This window comes from Alligator sinensis, unplaced genomic scaffold (genome assembly GCF_000455745.1).
Source record: "Alligator sinensis unplaced genomic scaffold, ASM45574v1 scaffold352_1, whole genome shotgun sequence".
Lineage (NCBI taxonomy): Eukaryota > Metazoa > Chordata > Crocodylia > Alligatoridae > Alligator > Alligator sinensis.
Window position 1 is genome coordinate 783,922 of NW_005842223.1, and position 11,431 is coordinate 795,352.

At 44.0% G+C, this 11,431-nt stretch overlaps 1 protein-coding gene across 3 annotated transcripts in view; it reads left to right on the plus strand.

The window, feature by feature from the left end:
• The window catches only part of USP47 (ubiquitin specific peptidase 47), a 77,978-nt gene extending 67,710 nt beyond the window's left edge, over window positions 1-10,268 (plus strand). For 2 of the 3 annotated variants that reach the window (XM_025208156.1, XM_025208154.1), the window contains 5 exons: window positions 1,145-1,263; window positions 4,004-4,134; window positions 8,464-8,511; window positions 8,608-8,738; window positions 9,722-10,268. In XM_025208156.1, the coding sequence (XP_025063941.1) occupies window positions 1,145-1,263; window positions 4,004-4,134; window positions 8,464-8,511; window positions 8,608-8,738; window positions 9,722-9,896 (604 nt within the window). In that variant the 3' untranslated portion in view covers window positions 9,897-10,268. The remainder of the gene's footprint in view (window positions 1-1,144; window positions 1,264-4,003; window positions 4,135-8,463; window positions 8,512-8,607; window positions 8,739-9,721) is intronic. The other variant, XM_025208155.1, reaches the window with a different exon arrangement.
• The last annotated feature ends 1,163 nt before the right edge of the window (window positions 10,269-11,431 follow it).

Below are 11,431 nucleotides of genomic sequence, written 5' to 3' on the forward strand. Positions count from 1 at the left end.
CCCCAGCCGTGCGGTGCGTAACTCCGGGGAGGCCCTGCTGCCGGCCCCAAGTGAAGCTTCACTGGCATGGCCTCCGGGGGCATGTCCCGGAGCCAGCGGAGCCTCACTGGGGCAGGCAGCAGGTCCTCCCCAAGGTGAGGCAAGGCAGGGATGGAGGCTGGGGCGGGTGGCTGGCGCAGGTTACGCCGGCTCCAGGGAAGTGCTCCACTCCCCGGCCCTGATGCGGGGGAGCGGAGCACTTCCCCGGAGCCAGCGGAGCCCGCGCCAGGCTCCAGCCCTGGCCCCAGCCACCGGCCCCCGGCTCCAACCTCCAGCAACCAGTCCCTGGTCCCCAGCCCCTGGCTTCAGCCCCTGGCCCCCAGCTCCAGCCCCCAGCCTCCCGCCCTCAGCCCGCTTTGGTAAGTGTCCCACTCTGGACCGAGGCGGCGCGCTCATGGACCGAGGCAGCACACTCACGGACTGCTACTCCTTAGAGGAAACATTGCATGCAGTAGTCAGAGGAAGCCCTAGAGCAGTGGTTCTGAACCGGGGGTACATGACTGCTAGTCCCCCAAGGACTATGTGAAGTCTCATCAGGGATACATGAGAGAGATTTCATACATTGTCTAACAGGTTGAAAGGCCTAAAAAATTAATTTCCCATTGAAAGGGATTACATGAAGTCTCACTCTGAGACCAAGGGGTACGTCAACTGAAAAAGGTTCAGAAGTGCTGCCCTAGAGGATGAGTTTTGCATGTTGCAGAGGAAAATTCTTAAAACCCCTGGATGAAGAGAATCCTCTGCTTCTTAACATATTGTTCTAAAAGACTTTTAATATTGTTAGGTGAAAGGTTCATTTCTACATGCAGGCCTCTGAAGTGAGTGGTGGTATCTCTTCTTTTAAATAAGGTCTTCGGACTTTGAATTTTAATAGCCAAAATAAGTACTTACCACTAAAGGGATGACAATTGGGCATAATTGAATATCGGGAGCAAAGATGGTTTAGCGAGAACCATAGAAGTGATTTGTTGAACCCCTCTGTTTTGTATTAAGTGTTATGGATTTTATGATGCGTTTTTTCTAGTCATCCAAGAAAAATAGTACGATTATCACTTTCTATCTATTAAGAAAAAACTAATATTTTCTTAAATATGTTTGTCTGTAGGTTTCGCTTACGAAAGAAAACCTGGAAGAACCCAGGCACTGTGTTCCTTGATTATCATATTTATGAAGAAGATATTAATATTTCAAGCAACTGGGAGGTCTTCCTAGAAATACTTGATGGTAATAACAGTTACATAAGTACATTTTTTGGAGTTAAAATACACTGTTGAAATGAATCAAAATTAATTCTGCGTTCAGGTTGTACTAGGACACCTTTGAATTTGTTGTTATTTTCCATGTATAGAACCTAATTTTGGGAGGATTATCTGAAATGTATGTCCCCATCCCCCTCCCTGCAACTGCTGTTAGAGAAAGCAGCGGTGCAGGGGTGAGGCACCAGACCCCTGCCTCTTTCTCATCTATCCCCTACTATGTGCCCTTCTGCCACATGCATGCGTCTGCCCTGCAACACCCTGCCTCCCCCCTCCCCATACTCTGCTTCTCTCCTTCAGCTTGTCAGGGTTTGAGGGGGAAGCAGGATGGGAGTAGGGTACCTCATAGCCTGCTCTCCTCTCTGTCCTTCTCCCCCTCTTAGCTTCTGCTGCCACTCTGCTCCAAGTCATGGCAGATTGAGGCCCCTGCGGTGAGGGAGAGATTGGAACTAGGGCTGGGGCAGGGGCAGGCACTGCCCAGCCGGGGCAGGAAACTGAGTCATGAGTGACTCAACTGGGAGGCATTTGGGCGGGGGTCCTGCTGCGCATGCCCGGAGGAAGGCATTGGGGCATGTACCCCCAGAATCTATATGCAGGGCTCGGGAGGACTGCTGGCAGCGCCGGGCTCGGGGAGGGCTGGGCCAGGACTGCTCTCAGGGTGCAGGGAGGGCTACAGGGGTCCGGTAGCCCTCTCTCCCAGCACCACCACTGCCTGGCCCGAGCACAGCGCCGGCCCAGCCCCCCTGCCAGGAAGAGTCTGGCACTGCCCCCAGCCTGCAGTGGGCAGCCTGCCCTAACCCCACATACCAATCCTGGGGGCATGCACAGCAGCAGGAACTACTTCCCTCCCCACCCCCCCACCCCAAACAAGCCACTCATGGCTCAGTCCCCTGTCTTAGCAGGACAGTGCTTGTCCCAGCCCCACTCACTGCAGAGGCTTTGATCTGTCCCCTGCCCCTTCCCCCATAACAGACTTACCAGCCAGATGCTGCTCTCCAAGCTGCCAGGCTGGCCATGTGCATGCTGTGGTTGCATGCATATACATGGCATTTATTGTCCACATCAGCGAAAAAAAGCCAATTGCCAATAATTTCAATATACTTTGTATCAGTGCAGATACAATATGGACCGATATATTGGTGCACCTCTACTTTTTATAGTTTCCAAATGGAAGAGAAAAGTGCCTTTTCTCCATTAAAAATGTTGACTTTTTGAACATGTTTCGTTTCCCCTTCTTTTCCCCATTTTTCATAAACATACTTTGAAAAGGATAGAAGAGGAGCCCACTAGTGAGCAGTAGACACTTAGCGTGGGGGACACTGAGAGTGACTACTCACTGAATTGGACAGAACAGAGACTTTTAACCTGTGTCTCCCATGTTGCAGCCAAGTGCCTTAGTTTGTCAATTATTCTGGGGTTAATGTTTCTAATTTGTACTAGAAACTTCCTTTCTTGGCTTGAGAAATCATTCCTGAAGAAAACTGTATCAAACGGGATTTGTGCCCATGAAGTTTTGCTTTGGAAGTATTGTTATTTTTCAGCAGATCTTTTGTGGAAAAAGTATTCAACTCATTCTAGTGTTAAGTATGCCAGTGCAATCTAAATTTGATTTCTTTATGTGAGCTTTTATTTTTGGTCTGACAGTGTTTGTTTATTTTGATAAGCACATTGAGTTTAGGGCTTGGAAACCAAATTAAAGCGATTTTTTTTTTTTTTTTTAGTGAATTATCTCTTGGACTGGTGGTCAGAATACCCGTGCCTTATCCACATGGTCCAGTTTCTAGCCACAGCCTTCCTGTTTGACCATGAGAGATCACTTAAGCTCTGTGCATCTGCTCAGCCTCTGTAAAATGTGTGATAATTCATTACTTGCTGGTTGAGGCAGCTATATACTCTGTTCAGTATAATAGAGAAATCTGTAAAGTTGTATTCAGTGAAAAAATGTATATGGTATACTGTGAATGAAACATTCCCCAACACACTGATTGTGGGGCAGGGGGAGAAGCAACATTAACAGCTGCCTCAGTATCCACTGTCCATCCAGAGCAATGAATGAGGCCAGGGCCCTATTTAAAAAAAAAAAAAAAAAGGTAAATCTTTATCATAAAGCATGCACACACAGGGCGGCAAAATAAAGGTTATGCTGGCAGTGTTAGTTTTGCTTGTTGTATTGTCTGTATAACGAGAGTTTTCGATGGAATAACTTACTACATCAATCCATACTAACCAGCTCATGGGAATGCAACGTTGTAGCCTGCTGGACTGCATGCAGACTCATCCACTCTCAGTCCAGGGTTAACAAACAAACTACTCAGATTTGAAATATACAATTCTTTCCTTCACAGATTTGCCTGAAGAGACTAAGTGAGATCAGTCTGTCCTGGTTTGAGAGCATTTTTCATTTTACTGGTGATTCATGGCACCTTTTTTGGTAATATTTAGTACGACTTTTCTGGATCTCTCCCAAAGGTTAGCTTCTTCCTATACACCTGTGCCCCAGGCTACAGCTAAAGACTCCTGCTTTGTTTTAGGAAAATAAAGCAGTCGATTTCAAGTCTGGTATCACACTGGATTACATTTTGACAAGTTAAAAGATGTCATCACTTGGCTGGCAGATATGTTTGAATTAATGAAGATACTCTTCACTGCCTCTGCAACTTGGTGTGGTTAACTGTGGAACTTACAGTATAATTCTTCCTTTTTTGTAGGAGCAGAAAAAATGAAATCCATGTCACAGCTTGCTGTTTTGTCAAGACGATGGAGACCATCTGCGATGAAGCTGGATTCTTTCCAGGAAGTAGTGTTGGAAAGCAGCAGTGTTGATGAATTAAAAGAGAAGGTGAATTGATATTGCATAGTGTAGTGCTTAGTGTTTTTGCAGCTTCATTGTGTTAGATCAACTTTCACAATATCACTTCCTTCTAATTGTATATTTCAGATGTCTTTAGAACTGAATCCTTAATGCTCAGTGGTAGATTTTTTCAGAAAAAAAAATCGGAAGGGACCTCAGTAGGTCATGGAGTGTGACCCCCTGCCCTAGGCAGGGAAGAGAGCTTGACCCCGGCTAGGTGCTTATCTAGTCTTCTCTTGAAGACCTGCAGGGTAGGGGAGAGCACCAACTCCCTTGGAAGCCCATTCCAGATTCTGGCAACCCTGACTGTGAAGAAGTTCTGTCTGATGTCCAACCTAAATCTGCTCTCCGTCAAGTTATGGCCATTGTTCCTAGTTAACTCCAGGAGGTGCCCTAGTAAACAGAGCATCTCCTATTCCCTGCTGCCCTCCCCTGATGAATTTATAGGCAGCCACAAGATCACCTCTCAGCCTTCTCCTGCAGAGGCTGAAGAGATCCAGGTCCCTCAGTCTCTACTTGTAGGGCCTTGCCTGCAGGCCTCTGACCATACGAGTGGCCCTCCTCTGAACCTTTTCAAGATTCTCCACATCCCTCTTGAAGTGTGGCGCCCAAAACTGGATGCACTACTCCAGCTGCGGCCTGACCAGTGCCACACAGAGGGGAAGCATCACCTCCCTGGACCTGTTTGTCATGCATCTTCTAATGCATGATAAAGTGCAGTTAACCTTGTTGATCACTTCGACACATTGACAATTCATGTTCGTCTTGGAGTCAGCTATGACTACGAGATCCCTTTCTGCAGCTGTGTTGCTGAGAAGGCCATGGTCCAGCCTGTAAGTGTGGTTCTTTTTGCCCAGGTGGACCACTTTGCCCTTGTCTTTGTTGAACTGCATCCTGTTTTGTTGTGCCGACTTTTCCAACCTGTCCAGATCCACCTGGATCTGTTCCCTGCCCTCTGGTGCATTAATTTTGCCCCGTAATTTGGTATTATCTGCGAACTTGGACAGGGTGCTCTCCACATCTTGTCCAAGTTACTGATGAAGACACTGAATAGCACCGGTCCAAGGACCAAGCCTTGCGGGACTCCACTGCACACATCTTTCCAGGTCGATATCGACCCATCCTCCACCACTCTCTGGGTGCAACCCCTAAGCCAATTTGCCACCCACCTGACCATGTAATCATCTACATCACAGTCTGTCAGTTTATTTATGAGAACAGAATGAGATACTGTATCAAAGGCCTTCTTAAAGTCTAGGTAGATGACATCTACCTCGACTGCTGCGTCTAAGCATGTCGTGACCTGGTCATAAAAAGAAACAAGGTTAGTCAGGCAGGATCTACCTGCAATGAATCCATGCTGATTTCCTTTCAGCATTATTTCTCCTGCTGGACTCCCACGAATGATACTTAAGGATTTTTTCCAAAGTTTTCCCAGGGATAGAGGTGAGACTAACTGGCCTATAGTTTCCTGGTTCCTGCCTCCTCTGCTTCTTGAAAATAGGGACCACACTGACCCTTTTCAAGTCCTCTGGGACCTGATCGGAGCACCATGAGTACTGGCCAATTCCTTCAGCACCCTTGGATGAAGTTCATCAGGGCCCACTAATTTGAATACATCCAGCCCCTCCAAGTGCCCCTTCACTAAGTCTGTGCTAACAGTTGGTAGGCTGGTGTCCCTCCTTTGTCTATCTGTAATCCAATTAGGAGATTTGTCTTGGTCTGTGTCTAGGAATACAGATGCAGATAACTCATTGAAGAGCTCAGCTTTGTCCACCCATCTCTGTCACCAGTTGCCCTAGTTTGTCCTGTAGGGGTCCTATACTACCCTGCACCTTCCTTTTGTTCCCTATATACCTGAAGAAGGACTATTTGTTGTTCTTAATTTTTGTTGCCAGCCTAAATTCTAATCCTTAAGTAAGTTTTGCTGCTTAGCTTCTTAATATGCCTATTAAGAAAGTCTGGCCAAATGTCAAAGCAGTGTAAAATAACTGTATAAGGTCAATTTTACTTCTTTCATGTCTTTGCTTCCTTTATGCAAGTAGCCTGTGAAAGCAAGCAAAAAGCCTATAGGTCCCACATAATGTTTAAGTTGTACCTTTTTCTTTTTCTTTTTTCAAACCAGTGAAGAAAATAAATGTCTTGAAGGATTGTTGCTGAAGGACTCTTCTGGCAGGAGGAGATCCAAGCTCTTTAGATCATCTTACTAATTTTGGATGATACCTTAAAGTTTCACCTGATGCTTAACTGAGCTCTGGCACAACTGATAACACTTGTTTCAGCATGGCTGCAAAAAAAGTCATACTATCAAGCGGGCAGGCAGCCACTCTGCAGCAGTGTGTGTGTGGTCTTGATATATATCTCCTGCAGAGTACGTTGCACTTATCCAGTTTGCAGCTGCATTTCAGCTGTTAAGAAAAATTATTACACGTGCCTAGTCACTAAAAAGGTCATCTTGGGTATGAAGAAATCTTAGTGTTTTAAGGCTGCAGAGAAACTCCTGTTTGATCTTTTAAATCTTCAGTACTTAAGTGGAGATTTCTCAAGATAGGACATAGGTAAATACTATGTGGTTGCCTGCTTAAGTATGAAAGGCAGTCGTAAGTGTGTAGTATCTACATGCTGGCTTCCTGTATGCTTCCAGGCACAGGTCAAGTTAAAGCTGACCTTGAATGGAAATGGATCCTGGCATCTTCAAGACCACTCCAACTTACTCCCAGTCACGACAGTTATGATTGCTGTTTGTCTTCAGTGTCCATCTCCAAGGAGCAGTGGTCAGCATGCTCATTGAGGGCTCTGTCCCATCCGAACCTTCTCCCACCTACATTATGCAAAAGCTTGAACGTACCATGTAAAATGTTTGAGGCCCCCCCACCCCCCCCTGTAGTCAGCCTTCTTGTGCAGAAGCTTACTGGTAGACTGGGGATGATATAATATCATTCACATTTTTGTCAGTCCTGTTTTTTGTATTTGATGCAATGAGAGCAACTTCTCTAGCTAAATATTAAATACAAGGCAAATGGGCTTTCTATCTTGAACCTTGAATAGCAGTAATTGTTTATGTTTTAATTCTTTTCTATCATCTCTTCTGTGTTGGATGATTATGATGTCGTGCAGTGGTGCCCAAAATTTTGATCCTGCAGGGCAGATCAGTGGTGTGAGATCAGTTCATAGGCTGGGGCTCAATTAGGCAGCCAGAGCTGCAGACACAATCTGGTGCGGGGCCCGATCTGGTATGTGGGGTTGGCCTGACGTGTGACCCCAACCTAACGTGCCAGATTGGGCTCTAGCTCCAGATCAGGCCCCACACGAGGTCACACCCATAGCCCGGCCCCAGCTCTACATACAGAGCAATATTATCTGACCTGTAGGGCTTGGAAATTTGGGGACAGTGGAGTGATGGCTGTGTTAATTGACACCATCCCCCTGCCACCACGGGCCAGACATTGAGCATCACTTGTGCAATGCAGGACCAGTCACCAGCACATGGCCTGCAGACCAGATTCAGCCCACTGAGCCATTAGAGACATCCTGCAGAGCTGTAGGGCTTTGCCTATGTCCTCACAAGCTGAACAGTGAGGAGCTGTGCCCACACCATTGTTGCTTCTCTCCCGTTTCCTTTTCAAGGCTGCAATGTGAGTGCAGCTTCCAGCCAGAAGGGAGCTGTGCTGGCATTGGGCTAGGTAGTGGTGGGGAGAGGGTCAGGAGAAGTGGTAATAGTGTAGAAGCAGCTTCCTGGCACTGGCGCAGCTCTCTTCTGGGTGGAAGCTGGGCTTGCACTGCAACCAGGGAGTGCAGGGGGTTGGGAGAAGCTGAGGTGGCATGGGTGCAGGCCAGTTGCATGGCTCCAGCAGGGGCAAAGGGAAGCCTGCCATGCCCCTCCCTCCTTCCCTGCCCTGCCACTGATGTGCTGCCAAAGGCACCCAGCCTACCTTGAACTGGAACTAGGTTGTTTCAGCCCCATGGCTTGAAAAAGGCTGCCAGCCCCTGATCAAGTAGAAGACATCTGTGACTGCTGTGGTGTGCATCAGTTTAGTTGCACTGAGCATAATCTATTTTCTAGGGTTATCTCTTGCTTAAAGAAAAATTGTTACATGTAAGCTGTTGATATAGTGAGATAACATACCTTCTGCAGTGCTGAATCTTTTTCTTTTTTTATCATTGATATCTTCTGAGTTTCTTTGTGGGCTTTAAAATTTGAGAGAAACCTACTGATATTTGTGTGTTCCAAATTCCTGACACATTTATGTGAAAAAAAAAATGGCTCACTTTTTTATTTTCCTGAAATTACTGATATATTCAAAATTTGTTTTACAGCTTAGTGAAATAAGTGGCATACCCTTGGCAAACATAGAATTTGCAAAGGTAAGTAGATTTATCTGAATTGCATGCAATAACTTGGAGTCCATTTATGGTTAAGCTGTAAGAGCAATTTATTCACTCAAAATTGTTTCTTTTCAGGGTAGAGGAACATTTCCTTGTGACATTTCAGTACTAGAGATCCACCAGGACCTGGACTGGAATCCTAAAGTATCTACACTGAATGTCTGGCCTCTCTACATTTGTGATGATGGCGCAGTAATATTTTATAGGTATGTGCTTTACTGTAGTGTAATCCTCCAAATACTCAACATATGAAATAAGGATTGGGAGGTGGTAGAGCAAAAACAAACACCCGAAAATCAAGGTGACAGGTCTGTCACCATACTCTTTATATAGCCAGCCATCAGATACTTGAAGATTTGTTATTAATTCAATGCTCAGTCTCCTCTTCTCCAAACTAAATAATCCCAGTTCTTCCAACCTAGGTGTAAAGAAGGTGAAGTGTAGCATACTGGACCTGAGAAGAGGCCTGGTGGGATTTATGGCCCAGTGGAGTGGTTGGCACAGTTATCAGCTGCTGTTGTGCAAAGTAAAGAGCAGGGAAGAGCAGTAGAGCTGTTTGGGAAGTAGCTGTGTTGCTAGGCAGGGGTGAAGGTGAGGTTGGAGCAAAAAGGAGTTGAGGTCTGTGGCTAGAGTATGAAGACGATCAAAAAAATGGACTTAGCATTAATGTCAGCTGTCTGGGACACTGTTGTCCAGTTGTTGACACAGCTCCCTGCTGAAATTAAAAGGTTCCTATAAATAAATATATAAGCTCTTTTCCCTTTTGACAGCTGTACATTTCTTGCTTTGAAACCTAGATATCCCTTGGTAAAATCTATTCCCGCTTTCCCTTTTCATTTGTTATTTTGATATTTCCTGCTGTCGATAGTTTAGCAAAAGTTGCAAAAATCTAGTCACTATTACTGTGGTTCAGTTTCTTGTTTTCTTATACATTACTGTCTACTTTTTACATGTGATACTGAATATATTAGGATAAGTCTCTGAAACTGCAACAAAATAGATTTAAGATGGCGAAGAGGATTAAAGAATTTAGAGGAAAAAACTGACATTTGTATTGAACTTTTAGTTCATTTGTGTTTGTTTACCCTGGTGTCACTTTACAGAAAGCTGGCAGTCTCTCTCTTGTTATGGATGAGAGACCTTACTTGAAACTTTATAACATCTGAATAATGTGTAATATTTTTTTAAGGGATAAAACTGAAGAATTAATGGAATTGACAGATGAGCAGAGAAATGAACTAATGAAAAAAGAAAGCAGCAGACTCCAGAAAACTGGACACCGTGTAACCTACTCCCCTCGTAAAGAAAAAGCACTAAAAATTTATCTGGATGGAGCACCAAATAAAGATTTGACTCAAGACTGACATTTGCTATAGAGCATGTTCCCCGGGGAATTTTTTTTTGTTTTAAATAAAAAAAGGTTCACTACTACTGTGTAGTGCCATTATGGCAGGACACTCATTAGGTGTAAAACAATGACACCAGCACTGATTGGGCTGCGGTTTACCAATCAGAAGCTCAGTGCCCAGTTGGGTCACTGTTTGACTTGGAATCATGTTGTGCACTATAGTCAAATGTACTGTAAAGCTAAAAGGGATGTGCAAATAAAAGAACAGAAAATCATAGGGCGGGGGAGGGAAATAAGTGGAAATTATTACGGACTGTGCACATAGTAGCTAGTAAAACTAGCCTCCAACAGGATACTCATAGCTTAATAATAAAAGCTGTGCAAAGGCCATGAATGGATTCTTTTTCTGTTTGTTTCACTGATACACGCATTACCTCATTGAAGATTCGGAAGCAAATGTAACACACTGGCTCTTAGAAAACAATAAAAATGCGGTCCGGATGTCATGGAATTCTCAGAACCCAGCTCTAAAAGTGTATGGTTTTAGAAGAATCCTTAGAATATTCTTCCACGAGAGAGAGATCTTTAGAAAGTTACTAGCCGGTGTTGGCTCATTCTGCTGAAGTATTGTAAGGTAACTGTGTTTTAATAGGTTATGGAAGCTGAAGAGCAATTTTATTATATTGCATTTAATGTGTAAATTAAATCTACCCTATCCAGTTAATGGAACTGCAGTTCAGCTATTTACTGTGGTATTTCTTTTCACATATCAACATCCATTGTGTACATTTGAAAGTATAGCTGCCTATTTAAATTTGTATTAATTTTATGTTTGGCAATGCTGGGTACTTTAGGGTTGTATTTCCCCTTGTTAATGAGTTTTTTGTTCAGCTACTTATTTTTGTACATCTTGTTTTTGAAGACTTCATTATAAGTTTGCATCTTCTAGTCCCACTGCAAGCCACACTTTAATTTTTCCTGGAGTTGTTTCATAGTTGTATGTAGTTTAAACATATTTGGGCAACCTCTAACCTCACAGTATAAACTTGCTGGTAGTTCAGATTGTGGTGCAAAGGCTGTGATACAGTCGACATGATTTCATTGCAAAGCTGAGGAACAGCAAGTTTTTGCTTTGCTACATAAAGATCAGTTGAGAACAATTCTACGTAGTTTTTGGAAATACCATCGAATTTATAACAATCAAAAAGTTTTGGTAAATTTTTTCATGCCAGATGCTGTTTACAACAATGAACATGCCAATAAAACATTTGTTCATTCGGTTGTGTTATTTTAATCATTAATCTTCTGTGGATTTTTTTTCATTTTAAAAAAAAAAAAAAAAAAGTTGTTTCATGTAAATATAGACTTCCTGGAGGCAGTCTTTCTGAGTTTCAAGATGTTATATATACATACATCGTAGTGAGGAAGATGCTTTCTAGAGCGCATGCTCATCTAACTTGTTTATATACACAATGGATAATTAGTTTCCTTTTTAGGAATGTAAAATGTTAGGCTGTGACTGAATACTATAGACAGCTCAAGCTTGGCACT